Source organism: Hemibagrus wyckioides, linkage group LG08 (assembly GCF_019097595.1).
Source record: "Hemibagrus wyckioides isolate EC202008001 linkage group LG08, SWU_Hwy_1.0, whole genome shotgun sequence".
Classification (NCBI taxonomy): domain Eukaryota; kingdom Metazoa; phylum Chordata; class Actinopteri; order Siluriformes; family Bagridae; genus Hemibagrus; species Hemibagrus wyckioides.
Window position 1 is genome coordinate 22,656,876 of NC_080717.1, and position 22,500 is coordinate 22,679,375.

Below are 22,500 nucleotides of genomic sequence, written 5' to 3' on the forward strand. Positions count from 1 at the left end.
AGGTGCCACGATGAGGAGATCATCAGTGTTACTCACTCCATCTGTCAGTGTTTATAATGTTATGCCTGATCGGTGTATATATTATGAGAAAGTGGACTTTCAGTTTTGCTACATATTATAGGTAATGGAAAGATTTGTACACAAACAGAACCCACAGCGACTCATTTAACATTACTAGCTTTTATTGAAGCTACATCTGGGGGACACAGTGCTTGGTAAGCCACACATGAAAATGAGGCGTGCATGGTTGTTTTTATATATTATATATAAGGTAAGATTAGGAAAGACGCCACTGGAGTGGACGGTGTGTTGTGTTGAGTGTGTGTGACAAAATGGCATGTGCTGCCCTCAGTGTACTTCAATGAGTCCATGGCGTGTGTGTGTGACATTATCAAACTATTGACACTATGCACACACACACATAAGCTAACACCAGTGCATTTCAAATTGTCCTGCCTGAAACGGCCAGAGGCTGGATGTCGGTATTGGGCAGAGCGAGACGAGGCTGCTGAGTAGCTATGAATCCTCACCACAGGTGCGTCTCCCGGATCTCAGCAATGACCTGACTGGCTTTCTGTAAAGCCTGTGGACACACACAGGGAGGGGACAAGTTAGCAAGAATTTCTATTAATAAGGAATGTGGTAATGCCCTGGTTCTGATATATCTTACAGCTAGCTGGCATCAGCATCATCATGTAACACCTGCATGTGTCAAAATGCAAGAACAAACATTTAAAAGTGGACGAATCAGTAGCCCTGACACCCAGGACACACTTTTGTTCTAATTCGTAGTTGCCCAGTAGGTTTTAGAACCAGACAAGAATATATATATTTACTGACACGCAAAGATACATATCAAGACATACAGGACATTATCAAAAGTTACATTATTTAGTGTCCAGTGTCACCCAAATGAGGATGAGGTTCCCTTCTGAGCCTGGTTCCTCTTGAGGTTTCTTCCTCATATCATCTCAGGGAGTTTTTCCGTCGCCTCAGGCTTACTCATTAGTGATAAGTAGTAACCTAACTTTATCCTATTTTTCTATGCTTCTGAAAAGCTGCTTTGAGAATGTCCATTTTTAAAAGTGCTATAGAAATAAACTGAATTGAACTGAACTGAATCACATTGCTGCTGTGCTATGAAATATATATTCTATAGCTATTACTTTTCTAGGTTTCTAGGCAACTGAAAGATGGGGCTGTGTAAGCACATGGGAGTTTTTACTTGCTTGGTGGTCTAGCTAATAAATTTTTATGTGTCATTTCCTGAAGGTATCCAGACAGATTTCTGTGGCTAGAAACTTCTCGCCATCCTCTAAGAATCTGTTTGACCCACATTCCTGCGTCTAATCTTTGGACCCATTTGTTGCCATGTTATGTTAGTAAATGTCGTGACAGGATGTGCTGGTGGTGAAGGTGATGCTGTGAGCTTGCCTGTAACATGTCTGCGGCCTCCTTGCGGCGTTGCGCCATGTCCTCCGACTCGGTGAGCAGATCGTCCAGCAGACCTGATTTATACAGCTGTCCAACCAGCTCACTCTGCAGACTGTCTTTCACATGATTGACCAGAAAGTGCATCACTGCCTTTGGCACACTGAAGAGCACACAGAGAGGGTGTGAGAGTGTTATTGATGACAGAGTCACTTTCTCTTTTTTATGATAATCTTCATAACCTTTCCTTCTAAAAAATTTTTTTTGCACTTAAAGACTAAACAATAATGAACTCTCCTACAAATGGACGAATAATGGACAAATCAGGGAAGAGACGACACTGAAATCTAAACTTGTAAAACCCTAAACTGTAAAAAATAATGCTTTCTTAAATAATTAATTCATTACAATGGAACGAAACTGAGTATAAAAATGGGACATACTCCTTGAGCATTGAATATGTGGCAGGTGTTATTGCATCATAAAACATAAGAGCCAATCATATTCCAATATGCAAATGCAGACCTTATTACAGCGTTTAAGCAGGGAATCCGGGTGAGAAGAGGTGAAGGGGGTCGTTAACAATTTGCGTATTTGTAGAATTTGGCTTTCTTAAGCAGAATAAGGATGGAAATTAATTAATTTGATTTTATTTTTTCAGAAACAAAATTTTTTTTAATTTATTTTAGACAAAAGACATGAAAGCTGTGTAGTGAGCATGCAGGTCATCTATACTGACGGAATGAGAACAGTCTCTGAGTGCTGCTAATATAGCCTTTGAGCCATTGAGCCACTGAGTGCCGTTACCTGTCCTGTATGTTCTTGCGTACGATGAGGAAGTAGGACTTAATGAGCCTCTCGATGACCTCGCAGTCCCTCTGCTCACGAGCTGAGAGTTTCCTGGCAACTGGTACAGGCTGGCAAATGTACCCCACAAGCAAATTATTACTAATGAGTGCTGGCAAGCAGCTAATAAAACACACACACATTTGTAAGCCTCATTAATTAGGTTAAAACTAGGCAAATATCTTGGACACACTGAATAAATTTCTCAGTAATTAATCCAGTGAGGTTCCGGCTGGAACACTGGTGTTACTTTAGAGTAAGGTGCATGGTTTAAAGGCAGTAGTGTGTGTCGTGTGTATTGACGAACCACATCTAGTAAGTTGACTGCATGGCCTTTCTGAGGGCTGGCTGGCAGCGGAACCGGCTGCTTCAACTTATCATCTGGCTGACCCTCTTCTCCTTTTTTCAGCATGCCTCTCCAGGTCCCTGTACCCGTTTCCTGTTCACCCTGAGAGCTGGCACCCTACACACACACACACACACACAAAGTGAATTTGAATACAATATTTGAAATATTTTTGGCTTGAAAATGGATGAAACACAAACTTTACCGATGAGGTTTACATTTCTTAAGATTAAATACAGCAACTTGCTACACTTGTTCATCTGTTGCCAGATCAGCAGAGTTCCCATCACGACTCTATCATTACAATCACCTTGGAATGATGATTGTAATGTTACACCGTGAAGCCGTTTTTACAGTGAACTGGGTCATATGTCCAACCTGGCAACCCGAAATACGTTGCATAGGAACATTTTTCACATTTTCAAGCACTCTGCAGCCCACATGCAGAAACATTTTATGGCCTACGACATCCATATTAGTATGAATCTGTAGTGCCTGGATGGCACTGCTATGATGATTTTCAGTCAAAAGCATCAGAGAGCTAGAGGAATGAATGTATGCAGTCGTATCGGTGCACAGAATTGATTAACATTGTATTAGGGAGTATGAATACGTCAATGGTGGCTGTCTAAAGGCCTCCACAGGAACTCCTTCATAAAAGAGAGGACATCTGGAGAAAAAAGGACACATTTCTGTAACTCTTGAGTATATTAGACAAGTGCTGTAGACAAGAGACATTTATAAAGGTGCCAACACTCTTACATGACGACAGCAGCTCGTGGAAACAACCGAAATGAAATTGACTATAAACACAGGAGTCTCAAATAAACACACTGCTATGCTTACAGGTCTGAGCCTTCACGTTGTATGCCCACATAAAATACACAGACTAAACATACAACAAGTTAATAAAACACAATTCTGTATCGGATACTCGGAGAACTCGCCTACAGACACAGCATGCAAAAATACACAGCACAAACTCATTCCTTTATGAGGACAGGAAGAGACTATAATTTAGAAATCATTTCCACGGAACAAGCTTAGGAGTCAGAGGTCATGTGAGTCGGACGTTTTCACACAAACAGCGCAGTATTGCGGGTATTAAAGCCATGCCATGCGCACACAACCATCGTGCGCCACACACCTTAGCGACATCGCCCTCAGTTGAGGCCTGATCGCTGGGGGGCAGAGACTGACCACCGGGACCCTTCAGAGTCTAGAGAGAGAGAGCAAGATGAGGACCGAGCTGCTTGCTGGACTAATCAGAATCAGGCCTTTACAGCAGAGAAATAACCAAGTGTTGCTTCTTTCAGTGCACAGAGCGTAAGAAGAGCATAAGAAAAAGAAATGTGTGTTAGTAAGCAGGAGAAATGATCCAGATTTCAACACACTACCTTGTCTCGGGGAACGGCTGAAGAGACGTCTCGCATTCTGTTACGCCTCTGTTCCTGCACAGGTTACAGCAGAATGAACTTTTAGAGTAATATGGTTTATGAAATAGCCTTTATTTGTCACATATTCATTAAAGCACAGTGAAATTCTTTCTTCACATATCCCAGCCTTGGAGGTTGGGGTCAGAGCACAGAGTCAGCCATGATACAGCACCCCTGGAGCAGAGAGGGTTAAGGGCCTTGCTCAAGGGCCCAACAGTGGCAACTTGGCGGTGCTGGGGGTCGAAACCCCGATCTTCTGGTGAACGACCCAGAGTCTTAACTAACCGCCCTAACTAACTAACTAGCTAGCATTAGACTATCAAGATTGGATGGGGAAGTCCATGTATTGTTTTAGCTCAGGGTTGGGGTTGTACTGCCATTAAAAAACAAGAACACAGTATACAGACATTTTTAGGGGTTTGATTCAAACAGGGATATTATGCAACAGGGTGTTTTGTGTTTCAGAGAAGTTTTTTGTTCCAGAATTATTCATTTTTTACTGATTCATACCAAATTACAATCATGGAGGTAATCTGTAAGCACTTACAGCTCGAATAAGGCTTCAGATGTGATTATATAGTCAAAACTTTATGCTTTATTATTATTGTGGTCCAATTAAGTCAAATTACTGTAGCCAACTGCAGAAGCAGAAAAAAAATAATCCAACCTCTATGTTGTTGTTCATGAGTCCACAGGCATCAGCAAAGTCTGGATGTTTGGTGTTGATGTACGCCAACTCGATAGCTACCAAGTTGTGAACCTGCAACACAATCACATCCTGAGTGACACCGCCGGCTTGTGTAGAGTGACGGTGCAGTGAACGAATGAGCAAAAAAAAAATGAGTCGCACCATCTCGTTAGTGACAGGAAGTCTTTTCCTCAGGAGAGACGTGACTACTTCTACTATGGCATCGTGGAGCTTCGGGAAGCGCAGCAACTCCTGAAAACAAACGGCACTCTTTCAAGTTTGTACAAAGACACCTGCCAAGTGATAGATGGATCAGGATGAATAAGAATCTCTCTCCGAGAGGGAATTGAAGAAATTCTCCAGATACAAAGCCAAAGACATACGGACCTGGGTGCTGTAGTTACTGCAGTGCTGGATGATTCGCTGCATCTCTTCATGAACGAGCTCCACACACCGCAGACTGGGCTCCTCTAAACGCTTCACCTGTCTCTTCACCAGCAGCTCAAACGACACCTCGGGCACAAACAGAGCAGGACGTGGTCCCTGCATGCACACAAGAGTTACATCACCCTGCTGTCTTCACAATATTTTCCAAAGCAAACTACAATACCCAGCAGCCTTTGCATAAATGTCTCTGGGCAGCTTCTGTACAGGTTCTGTGTAGAACGAATTACGACGGAACCTGCAGCACTGCCGTTTAGGAGATTTCATGTCAGTACTACAAGAAGCATTCTTAATACTTTTACAAACGCCACGTTATTTAAGTGAAAATCACCGTGGCATTTCTGATGGCTGTGAGCACATCTATGGTCGTAAGTCCACCAAGAGGATCGACTGACTCCAGCGTCCTACCAAACGTTTCATGGAAAATATAGCAAATTCTGGCACCACCACACCTGAAACACATGAATAACAGCGCTGTTTAACTGCCTGATACCGCAGACCAGGACAGGAACGTAGAAAAGTGCAAAATGTGGTTGTATTTACAGCCCCGGAGATATATAAAACAAGGCAGTCCAGTTAAATATGCACAGCACTGTATGTTCACAGCTCATTCTACCAGAAGAAATACACACAGTTCAGCAGTCTCGATGTATTTGGCTGTTCCCTCGATAGTGTTGCAGTACTCTGCGGCGAACTTGGTGATGAGCTGCAGCAGGGTGGCGCTCTTGTCCTCCACGGGCTCTCCGTAGCTGCTGAGCAGAGACTGGTACTGAGCAGCAAGGACGTTGATGCGTGTCTTCAGCTCTGGCAGACAATCCCGGATGTGGTGCATCAACAACCTGGGAGAGAGAGAGAGAGAGAGAGAGAGAGAGAGATGAAATTTAATGAAGTGAAGATAAAAAAACAGCAGGTCACCATGTCTTGTAATGTGACAATAACGTTACGCTACAGTGTGCAGTACTGGGCGTGAAAGCTTCCATGCCTGACGCACACAGCATTATAGTTCAGTGGCAGTGAGCACCAGACCACTATTTTAAGAGAACTCAAGCCTGATGCAACGATGATGAGATCAGGTAGCGCACCCCTAAGAAGCTGCTTCCACGTAGGAAAGGTGAACTAGCCACTACACCGAATGAATCGCCATAGCAACAAAGAAACGTCCTAACACTGGGCAGCGCCTTCATTTCATTTCATTTCGTTGTCCCTACCGCTTATCCGATCTATCCTCAGGTCACGGGGAGCCTGTGCCTATCTTAGGCGTCATCGGGCATCAAGGCAGGATACACCCTGGACGGAGTGCCAACCCATCACACACTCATTCACTCACACAATCACACACTACGGGCAATTTGGAGATTAGCGCATTCATACCTTGGTATATTCGCCTGAGCCAAAAAGTGTACCAAATATATAGATCATGACCGTAATTCTGAATCGTACCTATTCAACGTTCTGGCCAGGTATTTGGTTCCGTTTCTGTTAGCTAAGGAAGGATACTTCTTCTGGAGGAAGGCGTACTCGTCACGGATAGCATCAGCCACTGATTTCTTGTTGTTGATGTCGAGCTGGCTCCTGGAGAATTGAGTACACAAGAAACACAACAGTGTAGTAAGTATAACTAACATATCATGTTCTAGAAATAACAGAAGGATGTGTTATTCTTTGGTCACCTATTGACGACTCCTATGAGTCCCAGTTTAACAGGAATGACTCTGCCCATAAGCACGTCCATGGCGTCTGTGCCCGCATCCATCAGGTCCAGTTTTGTCACTACAGCAAGTGTCCTGCGGCCTAAAGGTGACAAAACACAAGGAGCATGAAGGCGAGATATAGCTATAGCAGCCATATTCAAATTCTCTACTGTTAATAATAGAGTGGAGTTTGACTAACAGACTGACCATCAGGGTCGACCTCACGAGCTACTTTGAGGGCCTCAGACGTAGCCATGTCTGTGTTGGCGGCTGTAACAGCTAATATAATGCAGTTTGGGTTGCTAATATACTGCAGGATCAGCTCACGGATTTGGACCTCGATGTCTTTGGGCTGGTCACCAACAGGAACCTGTACACAAACACACAGGGTCATTCTAACAGTTAATGATCATGATGTGACCGTGCTGATGTTGGGCTGAAAGACAGAATGACCTTTGTGATACCAGGAAGATCCACCAAAGTGAGGTTCACCACATGAGGAGAGAAGATCTTGAGGTGGATCGGATCATTGCTGATGCCCTGAGGAAAATATAAAGAACATCAGCACTACAAGGACCACAAGTATCTGTATATATGTTATAGGATGATATGTACCTTGTTGGTGCCGGAAATCCGTTCTGTTTCTGCTTCAATTTCTTGTCTGATTTCATCAAAATCTGTGTAGATCTAAAACACAAGAAGCAGAAGATTTATGTTAAGGGAGGAGACCGAATACTCACAAATCCAACACAGGACAAATGTCAGCTCCGCATTTTTCTCAGACCTCCTTAATGCAAACCAGTGAATCCACTTTTAATCCCTAAATAATATGATATATTGTTATGTCCAGGGCACCTGCACCCTCAGGCACAGCTCTCTAAGACAGAGGTCATCTTCATTAAGACTCTGTATTGTTTTAAAGAAGTGTTCATGTAATTCTTCAAGCCCTCCTCTGCCTCTTTTCCTCCATCAGCATCAGATCAAAACACATGAACAGAAGCCTTAAATAAAGAGATGTGTAATCTCATTTTAATTAAAATTTATTTCCATCGCAATTTTAATGTTGGACATTCAGACATTGTCACAAAGCAGCTTTATAGGAAAATAAAAATTCAAATTTAGTATTTTAATATTAGCAATATTAAGAGTAACAGTATTACATCTAGAAATCCTTTAACTATTGCATTAATTATTAGTACTATACAATAGTACTAGCTGTAATATATTACAGATAGAATGATTGTCATACAAATGTTGTTCCTAGGGCATACACCAATCAGGCATAACATTATGACCACTTGCTTGATATTGTGTTGGTCCCCCTTTTGCTGCCAAAACAGCCCTGACCAGTCATGCACTGTATATTCTGACCCCTTTCTATCAAAACCAGTATTAACTTCTTCAGCAATTTGAGCAACAGTAGCTCGTCTGTTGGATCGGATCACACGGGCCAGCCTTCACTCCCCACGTGTATGAATGAGCCTTGGCCGCCCATGACCCTGTCACTGGTTCACCACTGTTCCTTCCTTGAACCACTTTTGATAGATAATGACCACTGCAGACCGGGAACACCCCACAAGAGCTGCAGTTTTGAAGATGCTCTGATCCAGTCGTCTAGACATCACAATTTGGCCCTTAGTCAAACTCCAAACATTTTTGAGGACAAAAATGTTCACTTGCTGCCTAATATATCCCACCCACTAACAGGTGCCATGATGAGGAGATAATCAGCATTCTTCACTTCACCTGGCAGTGGTCATAATGTTATGCCTGATCAGTGCATGTCCATAATTAACCACCATTGACTACAATGTGAAACTAACAAATGCAAATTATCCACTTAATATCATTTTAAATCATAAAAGAAAATAATGTTAGCATACAGAGGGTATAGTGTAAGTGCATAGTGTGTAGTACATCATTTGGGACACAGCTATAGAAAATGGCATTGTTTAAACATTTACAAAACTGTCCCACTGAAGTGCAGGAAACATACCTTATTTTTGGTGTGTAGAAATTTACCCCATTCTTCACTCTCCACACCTGGAAGCACACAGTGAAACTCCGAGAGGTTACTAACATGTTGGACACGCAAGCTTCTAATCCCAGTCCAGAGCCTCAATATCTAAAGCAACTCATATGATCTAAATCATCCATCAATTCTTAAAATGGATCAGGTGTGTTAAAAGCATAAAGCACGGAAAAATGGCCCGTATGGACTCGGATTACAGGAAATAAACAGGAAAGCTGTACAATCGATTTGTTTGTTCAGATGTGAGCTATGAGCCAAAGCAACTCAGAGCCTTGATTCAGTAAACATGTACAGTTCATTATGTGAACACCGAGCACTCTGGTCTATTATAAGCTTCTCACTTTCACTTTAAAGGAGCAGTTTGTCATTTTCAGACACATTTGTAATAAAAACACCCTTTTAGACACCCTGACATTACAAAAACCTTGTATAGCCTTTAGAGGAAAAAGGAAGAACTGAGCAGGTGTTTCAGGAAGGGGCGGGGCTAAATTCAGGGCAGGAAAAACTGTAAACGGAAGTATGAAATAAAGCGACGAGCTAAATGTTACAAACTGCTCCTTTCATGCAACAATGCGTGTTAGTGTTCTGCTGAAGCACATGATGTTCACACTAGCAAGCGACAAACTAACAGACAGCTAGTCTAAGCCGTGATGTACACTATATTGCCAAAGGTTTTGGGACACCCCTCCAAATCATTGAATTCAGGGGCTGGGCTCAGCCCCTTAGTTCCAGTGAAAGGAACTCTTAATGCTTCAGACATTTTGGACAATTCCATGCTCCCAACTTTGTGGGAACAGTTTGGGGATGACCCCTTCCTGTTCCAACATGACTGCACACCAGTGACCAAAGCAAGGTCCATAAAGACATGGATGAGGGAGTTTGGTGTGGAGGAACTTGTCTGGCGCAGAGTCCTGACCTCAACCTGATAGAACACCATTGGGATGAATTAGAGCGGAGACTGTGAGCCAGGCCAAAACTGGGACGTCTGCCTTTACATGCACATGAATGTAATATGGAGTTGGCCCACCCTTTGCATCTATAACAGCTTCAACTCTTCTGGGAAGGCTTTCCACAAGGTTTAGGAGTGTGTTTATGGGAATTTTCGACCATTCCACTACAAGTGCATTTGTGTGGTCAGGCACTGATGTTGGACGAGAAGACCTGTCTCGCAGTCTCCGCTCTAATTCATCCCAGAGGTATTCTACTGGATTGAGGTCAGGACACACACCAAACTCACTCATCCACGTCTTTATGGAGCTTGCTTTGTGCACTGGTGTGCAGTCATGTTTGAAGAGGAAGGGGTCATCACCAAACTGTTCCCACAAAGTTGGGAGCATGAAAATGTCCAAAATGTCTTGGTATGCTGAAACATTAAGAGTTCCTTTCACTGGAACTAAGGGGCCGAGTCCAGCCCCTGAATTCAATGATTTGGAGGGGTGTCCCAAAACTTTTGACAATATATTGTATGTTCATTCAACTTTTCTACCGTTAAGAGCTACAAAGCAAGCAGTACAGTGCACACCCAAGGGTGCAGCAGTTGATACACCCCAACAAGAGACAAAGCACAAACAACATGAGAGACTTGTTGCTTGCTTGTGTATACATATGGTAAAAGGTATGCTCTGTTAGTTTAAAGAAATATAGTCGTTCAATTTATTTGTAGTTCAGGGCTGGTCTGAAATCTGTTAGTTTGTCTGGATTATATTAAGCCACTATTTCTGATACTTCAACTATTTAAAATAAAAAAAACATAAGGAAAACAAAGGTGAAAACCAAATGATCAACATGTGAGCTGCTCAACACAAACAGGAGCGCAAGCAACAAGGAAAAGGAGACCTTTATAAAGGCGTCCATTTTTCCAGGAATTGGGGTCTGTGGTTAAAGAGAGACGACAAGAAGAATAGGGTTAGCCCAAGACAACTGTTATCTCCATATAGCAATGCAGTCTCTAGAGGCTGTAGCACATGAGCCAGTGACCTGAATGCTGACATTAACTGCACTCAGAATATCCTGTTTAATTCTTCGGGGATAAATCAGTGAGATTAACACTAGCACAAATAGCTTTATTTCCCAAATCAAAAGCTGACCTACATATTTTTAGGGAGCTTTTATGTTACAGAAGTCACTCTGCTCATTCATTGACTACAAAAAGCTGAGGAGTGATTCAGGAATTGTTCTTTAAGCTCTTTGTGTGTGTGTGTGTGTGTGTAGCTACTGAAAATCACACTGCATGCCAGTCTTATTGTTGTGACCAGCTGAGTATTAGAAGTGCTGGCCTAACCATAACTCTGCTCATTCTTGTTTGCACACACACACACACACACAACAAAAGGAAAGGATGAAGGTGTGTGTGTGTGTAGGGAGTGTGTGTACCGTTCTCCTCACTCGTCTTTCTCCGGTCCTCTGGGTCCACGTGCACCAGCTGCAGGATGAGTGGCCTGCGTGTCACGATGCCCGTACCTCGAGGCAAGAGGTCTCTGCCAACCAGACTCTCTAACACTGAGCTTTTTCCACTGCTCTGTTACACAGAAAGGTCACTGCCATGTTAGAAACACTTGCACTTTCTTTTTTACAGTAGATGTTTGAAGCATTGTTTACTGTTTAAATTGAACCCTGGAGTGTTTTCTTTCATCTATGTTCTTAGTTTCTGAGGCTGTGTGGACACCAATCACACTCACGTGAGGACCAAGTTAATTGGACAGACTACCAGTTAACAGTGGTGCTAAAGAAAGTGATGCAGCTGTGCTTTAGTCCCTTAGTCTGTCTGGTTCTTTAGATCAGATTTTAAAGCTTTCTACTATAACCATCAACATCATTGTGCTCGTCATCTCACAGACTGCTAAAGAGAGCCAGGTCGAGTCTCTGCCATAATTCAGGCTGTGTTTATTACAACCGGAAACTCGTGCCAGTGTTTGGTGTGGAGGAACTTGACTGGCCTGCACAAAGTTCTGACCTCAACCTGATAGAACACCTTTGGGATGAATTTGAGCAGAGACTGCGAGCCAGATCTTCTCGTCCAACATCAGTGCCTGACCTTACAAATGCGCTTCTAGAGAAATGGTGTAGAAGCTGTTATAGCTGCAAAGGCCAGGTCAACTCCATATTACATTCATGTGAAGGCAGACGTCCCATAACTTTTGGCAATATAGTGTATCTGCAATTATTTAGCGATTTCAAACAAAACCAGAAACTTGTTATTGTTCTTTATAAGAGCCACCATGTCAAAGTGACATCACTGAATCGCAACTCAAGTTGCTCGAAATTCTTTCAGAGCAGGGATTTTTTCGTATTTATAAAGCGGTTATATACTCGTTACTACTCATACGATTCGTAGCTGGAGATCTTTCCTACTGGGACATCAGAAACATCTCAGATCCCACTTGGTTACGAGCTCAGCATCAGCTCCACAGCATCACGTATCTGCACTGCAGGCTGTTTCCCCTACATCCATCTGTTATTCCTTCCAATATTCCCTCTCCTATTAGATGTTATTGAAACTGTACTAGAAATGACCCCCAGTGACGTCAGTGCTGCACAAACCCTCTCATTTCGCACAGAAACAAGAACAAAAACAAACCAATTACCATCATGAACTCTCAGCACATCACAAATATTTTAGGAGAAACACGTTCAAGGAGACGAAACTGTCTTGTTTTCGTGGCTCATCCGAAATAAACCTCGTATAGGGCGCCACATAGGGCGCCTCTGCTATAACTACCCTAGTGTCCCTGGCTGTGGCCCATCTTCATTTCCACCTGCTGTAACCTACTCTACATCCAAGTGAAGTTCCCTAGAGAGTGCACTCAAAAGATCTCACGCCATCCAGCTACACTAACCCCAGTAAGGTTTAGTGTACAGCTTTGACAGTCATTATAGACAGCTAGGTTCAGTAAAGTTAGCTAGCTGGTTATCTTACAACTGACTAGTTATGTAAAAGGACTTGACTTGAGTATAGCACACAGCCTTGATGTTAAAGAGTCGTAAAGAAAAATGAACCAAAATGCTGTGTCCTTTTTTTTTTCTTTCTAAATGTTGCCCCAAGCATTCATTAGTGCTAGCGGGCTAATGCTAACGCTAGCTGTGCGTTTACCTGCGTCCCGACCACTGCGATCTGCGGCAGCTGAATGATATCCGCGCCCACGGTGTTAAACACATCCTGGAGCTTGTTAATGACAGGAATAAGGGCCTCCATTGCTTTTGGCAATCGCTGCCTGTCAAAATGAATGAACCGGCGAGTGAACCGCGCTGCTAAACACGGCACAAAGTCATCCAAACGTCCCTCACACAGCCACCATTAGCAAGCCGCTCTGACAGATGCGCGCGCACCAAGCTTCGCGCAATGCATTATGGGACTTTGAGTTCTCCAAGCAGATAGCGCGTTCAAGCGTGAGGTCATGGAAACTACACTTCCGCGTTTCTCTATTTCTGAAGCTATTTTCTATGTATAGCTACAGTTCGTACATGTACTCAAGGGGGGGGGGGTGTCATTAAAAAAATAAGTTGAAAATATTTATAATAATATCATTTATAATATTTCCCCCCACTTCACAGCATGCTCTCAACTCAGTTTCTCTAATATAGTAGGTCTTCAAACGTTTTCTTTCAGAGACAATTGAAGCCAAAGTGATTTCCAGTGTGTTGTTAATACTTATAATAACTTTTCCAAAATTAGAAATTCACTAAATCATCACTTTACGTAATAAAAAATTAAAAAAAAAAAATACAGAAGGCAAGTGCGTTTTCACATTTTATTCCACCCAAGAATATTATGTAACGTTTGCATTAGAATATAGACATTCATATATATATTTATATATATATTTAGATATTTCTCCTCTATCCATAGGATTTATGTAAGTGGTTGATGAGTCAACTCAAAAACAGTGATGAGTCCAGCAAAGTAACGACGATATTAACGGCACAACTGGCTTTAAAATATTGCACAAAAAAACAGAATAATTCAACGTAACAGGTGACACAAGAACATGACCGAATCAGACAAAGGGCCCGGAGAATGAAGTACTGAGGTGTTTCAGGGAAATTTCAGCTGAATCTATATTTATATCTTTTGGGGGAGGTTGTTCATATTCATGCTATCGTGTGATAATGTCATTTATCCTTGACAGAGTTTCCAAACAACAATGAGCCCCCATAGGTTTACTCTTCATGTCATGTTTGCCATTTTCTACTTAGAAACACATAAACTGAATAGAGTACCGCTTACTCTATATGAATATTTATTTGTGAATCTGTTTAAGCACTTTCGTAGGACCTTTAATCTATAACCACTCGCCTAACAGCCCCTAAACAGAAACCCACGTTTCTATTTAACTGTAGGAGAAGATCATTCCTAATCATAAGCAAAACCACACCGTGAAAATCTTCACACGTGGCGCAAAAAACTGCAAATCATACTGCTTACGCATGGAAGAGGGTTTCCAGGATAAGCTTATTTCATGTCATTATAATTGCCTTGTAAACAACCATAAAAAGAAACATAAACCTGACTGCTTTGTATTGTCGCTGCACTAATAACAGACTGTCTTCAGATCCTGGAAAATGCAGGTAAAGAATAAAATCCAGCACAAAGATGTCAAAGGACTCTCCAGCTAGCACTACATGCATTCGCGAACTAAAGATACTGATAGAAAATAAAAGGCGCTAAAGCCAGAATTTTGGCCTTGATGTCACAGAACATGTGTGCTACATGATCACATCCTCTTTCAGTCTGTATTAATGAACTACCTTACCACACATTGCTATATTACGTTAGCTACAATCACAGATCTTAATCTACTCGATTTCTGAATAGTCCAGAAAACCCGAAACTGGGAAGAGCACACACACTGGAGCTTCATAGTGGGCTAGATAATAAATGTATGCTTTGTTCACCCCTGATGGAATAAGATTAATGTCAAAAAGTACTTATACATTAACTCACAATGCATACACGCTGCAAGAGGATCATACTAAACAAGTGTTAAACCTCCAGAGCAATCGATTGTGTACAATGTGTTAGTGTGTTCAGATCGACAAAACTAGTTCATCTGGAATGCTGTCACTTATATATGGAGATTTCTTTCAGTCAGCATTTTGCAACAGCCCTGTATAAATAACAACATGCTTTGAAAAAAGACCTTGTCTGATTACAGTCCAACTGTGATCCTTGGATCTGAATGGCAGGCTTACACGTCATGTGTGTGAATAATCATCAAACCAAATCCAATCGGAATTTAACATGGAGTCATAGGACAGGAGGGCTTTGTAATTCTGCAAGAAGTGGGTAATCGACGTCAGTTAATAAAATGAAAATCCCTAATAGTGCTCCTTGTCAAAACTTATACGCAAAATTGAGCTTCATTCATCTCAGCAGCAAGTTTATAAATTAGTAATGTCTAATCCAGACAAAATTAGCTTAACTATAGGTGAGGAGGAAACTATACTGAGGAGTCCCGGCGCTCTCAGGATGAGGTACAGTCCGTATAAGTGGTGACCATATTCCCCCTCCTCTGAGTCACAGTCCTGCAGTGCTGCTTCGATGCCATGCCGTGAAACCTGCCCTCAGTCCGCTTGGCATGTCTGTCGAACGTAAACATTCTCTCCATGTCGTCAGAGAGATCCTCGAAGAAGCCGGCGCCGAAAGCTCCTTGGAAGTGCCTCTTGTGGCGGTTGTGGCCGTGCTGGTGAGCCCGGAAATGCTCCTCGAAATTCCGTTTAGGGCGTGCGTGCCTGTTCTGGCTGTAGATATCGAAGTCTCTGAACATGTCCTCAAAGTTAAAGTCAAAGGTCTGCTGGAAGTACTGGTGTCCTCCTTTCACGTCTTCGCTGGAGAAAGCACTCTGCCTCAGCCGATCGTACTCGCGCCTCCTTTTCTCATCCGATAGAGTTTCATATGCTGGAAAAGACGAGAGAATAGAGCTTAGACTGAACTGTGATGGGAAAATCATTCAACATAAAGCAGCTGATCATTCAAGGTTTTTCCCAGTGTACACAAAGGGGAAATGAATGATGTCACACACTTTGGAAAATTGTTGTGATGTGAAGGTGTGTACAAGACTGATTTTTAAAGCCCATTCCCTGAGGAATTCTGATCAACCCTGCCCCCTTCTGCAGAAAGCTGGACTTGCAAAAGAGTAAGCTATGATTAACATAAAAACCTGGCCTTACACAACTGGACTGTGATCTTTTGTTATATTAGTGCAGGTTAAATTTCTCCAGCATGTCTGACACTACTGTTGCACGTACAGATATATTGCAAACTGTTTAATGACTTACCTTCCGCTATTTCCCGGAACTTTGCCTCTGCATCAGGGCTCTTATTCTTGTCTGGATGATATTTCATGGCGAGTTTGTGAAAAGCCTTCTTTATCTGACGCTCACTGGCGTCTTTAGGTACACCCAAAATATCATAGTAGTCCTTCTTGGCTAGTATCAGTTCTGTTATCATCAGGATGCACACAGCGAACATTAGCGTCGACTGCACTGTGGCCATGCTGTTGCTTGTGCCTGTTCGATAAAAAGAAGGGAGATAGATGTATACGTCAGTCTACAGGCTTGATAGTTAGATTAACATGGTACGATGATACGAGGTTTCTGAATTGCATTTAGGTTTTTTTTATATAATCACAGCCAGCAAATCTCACCATGCACTTCTTCAAATCATCCAGTTATTCCAGATATCCCCAGATATCACTGTGTATGATCACCTCACAGTTAAGGTTTCCAAAACAATGATTTGATTGCCTGCAACTCTATTTATTACTTGTCTACCTGCTTTTTTTTTTTTTTTTTTTACAGTCTCCTCTGTTTCTTCGTGTCCAGATCAGGTGGTTTTTTTTTTTTTTTTAGCCAGACGGCTGTTTAACTGTAAAATAAATTCCACTGACCATCTCAATGTGAGAATAATCCTTATTCTTTGTCCTTATCCATTCCTTATTACATTAATATTCCTTATCCATTGTCCATATCCAGAGTGACTTCCAGATGTTACCAAAATCATACCCTAATGATAGTACAAATAAATCTAGAGATGAAAAATACCATCAAAGTAAAACTCTGTAAAAGTGAAGATAATTGTACAGCATTAAAAACACACAAGTCTTGGGTTTTTTTTCTTCCACTTCCACTCTTAGGATGGTTATAACTTCATCATACATGACGGCTATAACCTGCTGCTGAAACAGTTCTACTCTGCCATCATTGCATCTGTCCTGTGTTCATCCATAAAATCTGGTTTTGGTCAGCTACCAAATCAGACATCAAGACACTACAACAGACACCCAGGACTGCTCAGAGGATTATTGGTACCCTCCCACCCAACCTCTAAGATCTTTAAACCTCCAGAGTGATAAAAAAGGCTAAGAAAATCACTTTGGACCCCTTACACCGAGCCCACTCTCCCTGCAAACTGTTGCCTTCTGAACAGCCCAGGCACGAGAACAGTTTTTTTCCCCACGGAACAATTAAAACATTCATAACACTGGAGCACTGAGAGGTGAAGTGAATAACACTGACTCTCCTATCACCTCATCATGGCACCTGTTAGTGGGTGGGATATATTAGGCAGCAAGTGAACATTTTGTCCTCAAAGTTGATGTGTTAGAAGCAGGAAAAATGGACAAGTGTAAGGATTTGAGCGAGTTTGACAAGGGCCAAATTGTGATGGCTAGACGACTGGATCAGAGCATCTCCAAAACTGCAGCTCTCGTGGGGTGTTCCCGGTCTGCAGTGGTCAGTATCTATCAAAAGTGGTCCAAGGAAGGAACAGTGGTGAACCAGAGACAGGGTCATGGGTGGCCAAGGCTCATTGATGCACGTGGGGAGTGAAGGCTGGCCCGTGTGATCCGATCCAACAGACTGTTGCTCAAATTGCTGAAGAAATTAATGCTGGTTCTGACAGAAAGGTGTCAGGATACACAGTGCATGACGGGTCAGGGCTGTTTAGGTAGCAAAAAAGGGAGCAACACAATATTAGGCAGGTGGTCATAATGTTATGCCTGATTGGTGTGTGTACATATATATATATATATATATATATATATATATATATATATATATATATACACACACACACACACACTAGTTATAACTACAAAACTACAGCTATAATAATCTGCATATTACTGACATACTGTTTACTTATTTATTACTCTTTTTGGGCATCAATAAAACTGAAAGTTACACAAAACGTCAGCCAGTCGCCTTGGAGTCCATGAGCTAACAGCTAAGCTAATACCCGAAACAGATACCGTAACAGAAATTACACCAAAACGGAGCGAAAACGCTTGGATAAACGCAATTATTTCCAATACATAATTAAAAAAAAGAAACGAAAGATACCTTTAATATAGACAGTCATCGGGGAAGCACAGATAACGGTTCGCTTTCGTTTCCATTCCAAGCAACAACACGAAGCGCAAGCGCATTGGCTGGATTTGTGCAATGTGACCTTCACGTGCGCCCAACGACGGCTCGTGCTGTTTCCAGCGAGGTGGGGCAGAGCACGGCGGAGGCGTAATGTGGAGTTACTGCACTTCCGGTTCTGAGTAATCAGAGGAAAATGATGTGTATTTACAACAAATTAAAGGCTCTATATCAAAAGATCTGAAATTTACAGACTCATTGCAATTATTGCACATTTGTTATAATTATGACAGAAACTATATTGTAGTAATCAGCAGCCAATCAGACCCTAAAAACCATAGCAGTGTGGAAGAGATATAAAATGCCACACCGTTTATACTGCGATGGCTCAGTAAATGATTAAAAGACATAATCATAATCGTTTGTTTAGGATGTTCTCTAAACCAGTTAACCCAGTTAATAATGATTCTCTTTCTAAGCTGTGAATGAATCAGAGCTTTAACTGTAAAATAAATTCATGGTGCCCTCGGTATACATTTATTTCATGAACAATAATTAAATGTTTATTCTCTCTCTTTTTTTTAGCTATTTATTAGAGCCATAGAGTTTAATCCTGAAAATTCTACCCATATTATTAGAATGAAATGAATATTATTTTGTAAGCCTATCTGTGTTTAAGTAATAATAATAATAATAATAATAATAAAGAAAAGGCATGAATGAATAAGTCATTTTCAGTCTTATTTATATTCCATTATATCATCATTTTATTTATATTCCGGAGATGAAGTTTGAACTGTCTTTAGATATGACTGAAATGAAAGTTAAAAACAAACAAAGAAACAAAACAAACAAAAACTAACAAACAACCAATAAATGAATAAATAAAAAAAAATATTTTAATCTTTTACACAACTTTCATTTCTTATTGACATGCCTGCTGTTCTGATGTTTGTTTTTTTTGCTTGTCTGTTTTAACTTATTTATTTATGTTTGTTTGTTTGTTTGTGACTTGTCCCAGTTAACCAATTAACTTGTTCCAGTTCATTTGTGACTTGTTCCAAATGATCATGTCTCTAAGCTGTGGCACAACCCATATGAAATTATGAAACTGGTACTTTTAAACATTTGGAAATATTTAATGTATGTAATGTCAACAAACATGCATGTTAAGATGTTAACATCCATGTTTATATCAAAAAAGCTCTTAAACAAACCTAATAAAGTTCCTAGACAAATATAATAATGGCATCTGTTATTTCTGAGCAAAAATGACTCACATTTAGATAACATTTTACCAGGTAGCTAATTTAAAAGTAAACAACCCAATTCAAAATACACTTAAAGACAGGATTATTTGTAGAAGTGTAAATTTTCTTTAGACATAACGCTTTACACAGTATTCAGCTCCATGACCCTGTAGTAAAAGAAATGTTAGGGGTGATCATGAGCTCATTTTAAGTGATGGTTTATTTATTAAATCAGCAATAATTATACGTGTAGAAATGACCGAAAGATTTTAAAGAAAAAACCCCTAATAATTAAGATGACCAGCGGTCAGGACGGGCCACACGGCGTGCTCACGTGAACACCACTTTAAACAAAGGCTGTGTTTGTGTAACACTTCACATCGTTGTCGTGGACGATATTATGTTTAGAAGATGGAACTGCCTCGGCAATACAACAAATATATTTGTAAGCTCTTTATTTTTTAAAAGAATAAAGGTGTGAATGTAATCGCTTGGTGTTAACAGACCACTTTAACAGACTAGCACAACCTCTGGCACGTACGCGGGAGAAGCTGAGTTGTGACGTCACCCCGCCCGTTTCCCCACAATGCACTTCGCGGCAAAACAACGCACGCGCACGACACGCTCTGTCGAGCGTCTTCCAAAGATGGCGGGCGTCCCAGATCCGCTGGAAGATATGCTGTATTCAGAAGTGGACGAAAAAGCCGTCAGCGACCTCGTGGGTTCGTTAGAGTCGGAGCTCGGCGGTCAGAATAAATCCCAGAGCGAGGCGCGGAGGTCGGGAGCACCCGAGAGCGGAAACAATAACTTAGGAAAAGCCCAAGCCGCTCAAGCGGGAACCGCATTGGAGGCGCGAGCGTCAGGACTGCACAGAGTGGAGGTAAAGCGGGAGAACGGCTCCGAGAGGACACCGAGCACCAACTCTGTCCCGGGCTCTTCCGCTCTGAACGCCGTGGGGGTGATGGCTACCAACCGAGTTCAGCCAAACATCACGTTAGTACCAAAGCCCGGTGTACCGGGACTCGCAACTTCTCCGAACTGTTCAAGTGACGCAGCAGTTGTAGCATCATCATCACCCTCACCATCATCATCATCCTCCTCATCAGCTACCGACACTCTCACTAACACAAATCACATAGCTTCAACTATTCGCGCCGTTTCTTCCAGACCCCTGGCCGGAGAGAATGGCAGCAGTGCCACTGTAGCTCTCGCCTCTGCCCCCGCTCCTGTAGCCGGATTACAGACTGGTGTGAATGGGGCTGTCATTGGCTCTGGCTTAGGCACCGACAACAGCAACACATCCACTTCCAAAGGCACTAACGGTACTTTTCTTGGTGCTTCTGTTCAGCCTAACCATATACTGTCCCAGCCTGTGAGTGTATCAGCTACTCAGACGGTTCCTGCTGTTGCCCTGCATCGACCTTCCAACATCTCACCCAGTCCTAGTGACCCTAAACTTGCAGTGTCTGTGAGTGTCGCCCCTGTCCCAGCCTCTGCGCTGACCTTTTCCAATGCGAGTCTGATCAAGGCGAACCCCCAAACCCAGATCAAAACTATTGTCCCGAATCAGCTTGCCGGTTCGACCGTAGCTGTGCGGCCTCCTATAACTGGCACACCCGTGCAGTCGGATGCGGTCAGTACCTCGCTCACGGTAGTGAGCACTCCGTCAGTGTTGGTGAAGCCAGAAGCAGGACTTTCCGGGCAGGCTGGGGGTATGCTGAGACCCGCCACTCCATCTCCAGCAGTGAGCGCCGCTCCCGTGCGACCCGGGGTTCCTGCGGCACCTGCTCTGAGGGCGGTGGTACCTCAGCTCACGGTCAGACCCCAGCAACAGACTACGATTCAGTTACCGCCTGGATTCACTATACCGCCGGGTAAGTCTGCAGACACCACCAGCATCATTTCCACTCTACTCTCAGGTCCTCCTGGATTCCTCAGAAACTTTCTGTGATTGGCTCAGCTTCTCTAATGCTGGGCTTTCTCTGACTTTTCTGTTACTGTGAAATAAATTCACGGTGGTCTCAGTACAGATTTATTTCAGCTGCAGCTATTTATTAAACACCCAGAGTTCACGACACTACAAAATATATTAGGAGCGCTCCTTAACTGAAAAGTTATAGTCTAATTAAGCGGATGTTATTTACAGGTCTAGTTATTGGATTAAACCCATTTCATTTAACTGACCGCTTAAAAGAATACGATAATATGCAAACTCATAAGATAACGATATCGCTATGATTTCACTTTAACGGTGCATTTTGATTTCCCGTCAATTACAGCTCTCCACAGATCTACTTTCAGAGCCAGTCCTGTAATGAACAAGTCATTTTTAGTCATCGTATTTTTATTCCAAGGACATAGTTACATTTATTCTATACAACTTCCATTCATTTACACGCCTGCTTTTGTGCCCGCCCTGCCCTCTGTATTGGGACGGGGCTTTTACTTGTCTGTTCAGTAGCCGGTTGTTTATAGGAGAAGAAGACAATAGAAAATAGTTCATATTGTTATTGATTTAATATAAAGGTAGATTTGGTCAGATGTTTCGTTTTCACTTTCACAAGTGAACGTTATAAATTCGGATGGGATGGTCTGAGTCAGTGGGCTATCCTCTGTTACGTTATTACATTAGAGAATATCAGGAACTGATTTAGGGATTAATCTAAAAGAGCTGATGAATCAGTATGTCTGAATAATACGAGTGCTTATCTTGATCGAGTGTTGCGTTAAAGTTGGTCACTGCCGCAGAGTCACGTTCCTACTTCCTGTATATTTTGTGAAAGTTTTGATGAGGTGTGTCGTCTGTGCTGTAGGAATGGTGCTTGTTCGGACCGAAGCGGGCCAGCTGGTGCTGGTTCCTCAGCAGGTTCTGGCCCAGGCCAAGGCTCAGACTCAAACGAAAGGGACTCTGTCTCAGACGCCTGCGACGACCACCACCGGGGCCACCATCCGAGTCACCACTCCTGTGCAGCA

The 22,500-nt window shown here is 42.3% G+C and overlaps 3 protein-coding genes across 9 annotated transcripts in view; 1 reads left to right on the forward strand and 2 right to left on the reverse strand.

Annotated features, from left to right (window-relative positions):
• Positions 1-161: 161 nt before the first annotated feature.
• Positions 162-13,242, reverse strand: dnm1l (dynamin 1-like). Of its 6 annotated transcripts, none has more exons than XM_058396659.1 (20): positions 13,005-13,242; positions 11,300-11,432; positions 10,751-10,786; positions 8,879-8,925; positions 7,498-7,569; positions 7,336-7,422; positions 7,090-7,252; positions 6,862-6,982; positions 6,632-6,763; positions 5,824-6,030; positions 5,523-5,643; positions 5,135-5,290; positions 4,910-4,999; positions 4,727-4,819; positions 4,021-4,074; positions 3,771-3,842; positions 2,585-2,740; positions 2,239-2,348; positions 1,435-1,594; positions 162-583 (listed from the first exon to the last, which is right to left on the reverse strand). In XM_058396659.1, the coding sequence occupies exons 1-20, from the start codon at positions 13,104-13,106 to the stop codon at positions 527-529; spliced, it is 2,169 nt and encodes a 722-aa protein (XP_058252642.1). In that variant the 5' UTR covers positions 13,107-13,242; the 3' UTR covers positions 162-526. The 6 variants fall into 6 exon arrangements, with proteins under 6 accessions (XP_058252642.1, XP_058252641.1, XP_058252644.1 ...); XM_058396658.1 differs by having other exon boundaries at positions 11,288-11,432; positions 13,005-13,241; XM_058396661.1 differs by lacking the exon at positions 10,751-10,786 and having other exon boundaries at positions 13,005-13,241.
• A 412-nt stretch (positions 13,243-13,654) lies between these two features.
• Positions 13,655-18,385, reverse strand: dnajb9a (DnaJ heat shock protein family (Hsp40) member B9a). Of its 2 annotated transcripts, XM_058397897.1 has the most exons (4): positions 18,254-18,374; positions 16,558-17,850; positions 16,190-16,420; positions 13,655-15,809 (listed from the first exon to the last, which is right to left on the reverse strand). In XM_058397897.1, the coding sequence occupies exons 3-4, from the start codon at positions 16,404-16,406 to the stop codon at positions 15,376-15,378; spliced, it is 651 nt and encodes a 216-aa protein (XP_058253880.1). In that variant the 5' UTR covers positions 16,407-16,420; positions 16,558-17,850; positions 18,254-18,374; the 3' UTR covers positions 13,655-15,375. The 2 variants fall into 2 exon arrangements, with proteins under 2 accessions (XP_058253880.1, XP_058253879.1); XM_058397896.1 differs by lacking the exon at positions 16,558-17,850 and having other exon boundaries at positions 18,254-18,385.
• Positions 18,386-20,113: 1,728 nt separating this feature from the next.
• The window catches only part of si:dkey-219c3.2 (transcription initiation factor TFIID subunit 4), a 55,799-nt gene continuing 53,412 nt past the window's right edge, over positions 20,114-22,500 (forward strand). The window contains exons 1-2 of the mRNA XM_058396875.1: positions 20,114-21,401; positions 22,341-22,500. The exon at positions 22,341-22,500 is cut by the window's right edge and continues 1 nt beyond it. Coding sequence (XP_058252858.1) covers positions 20,114-21,401; positions 22,341-22,500 — 1,448 coding nt within the window. The remainder of the gene's footprint in view (positions 21,402-22,340) is intronic.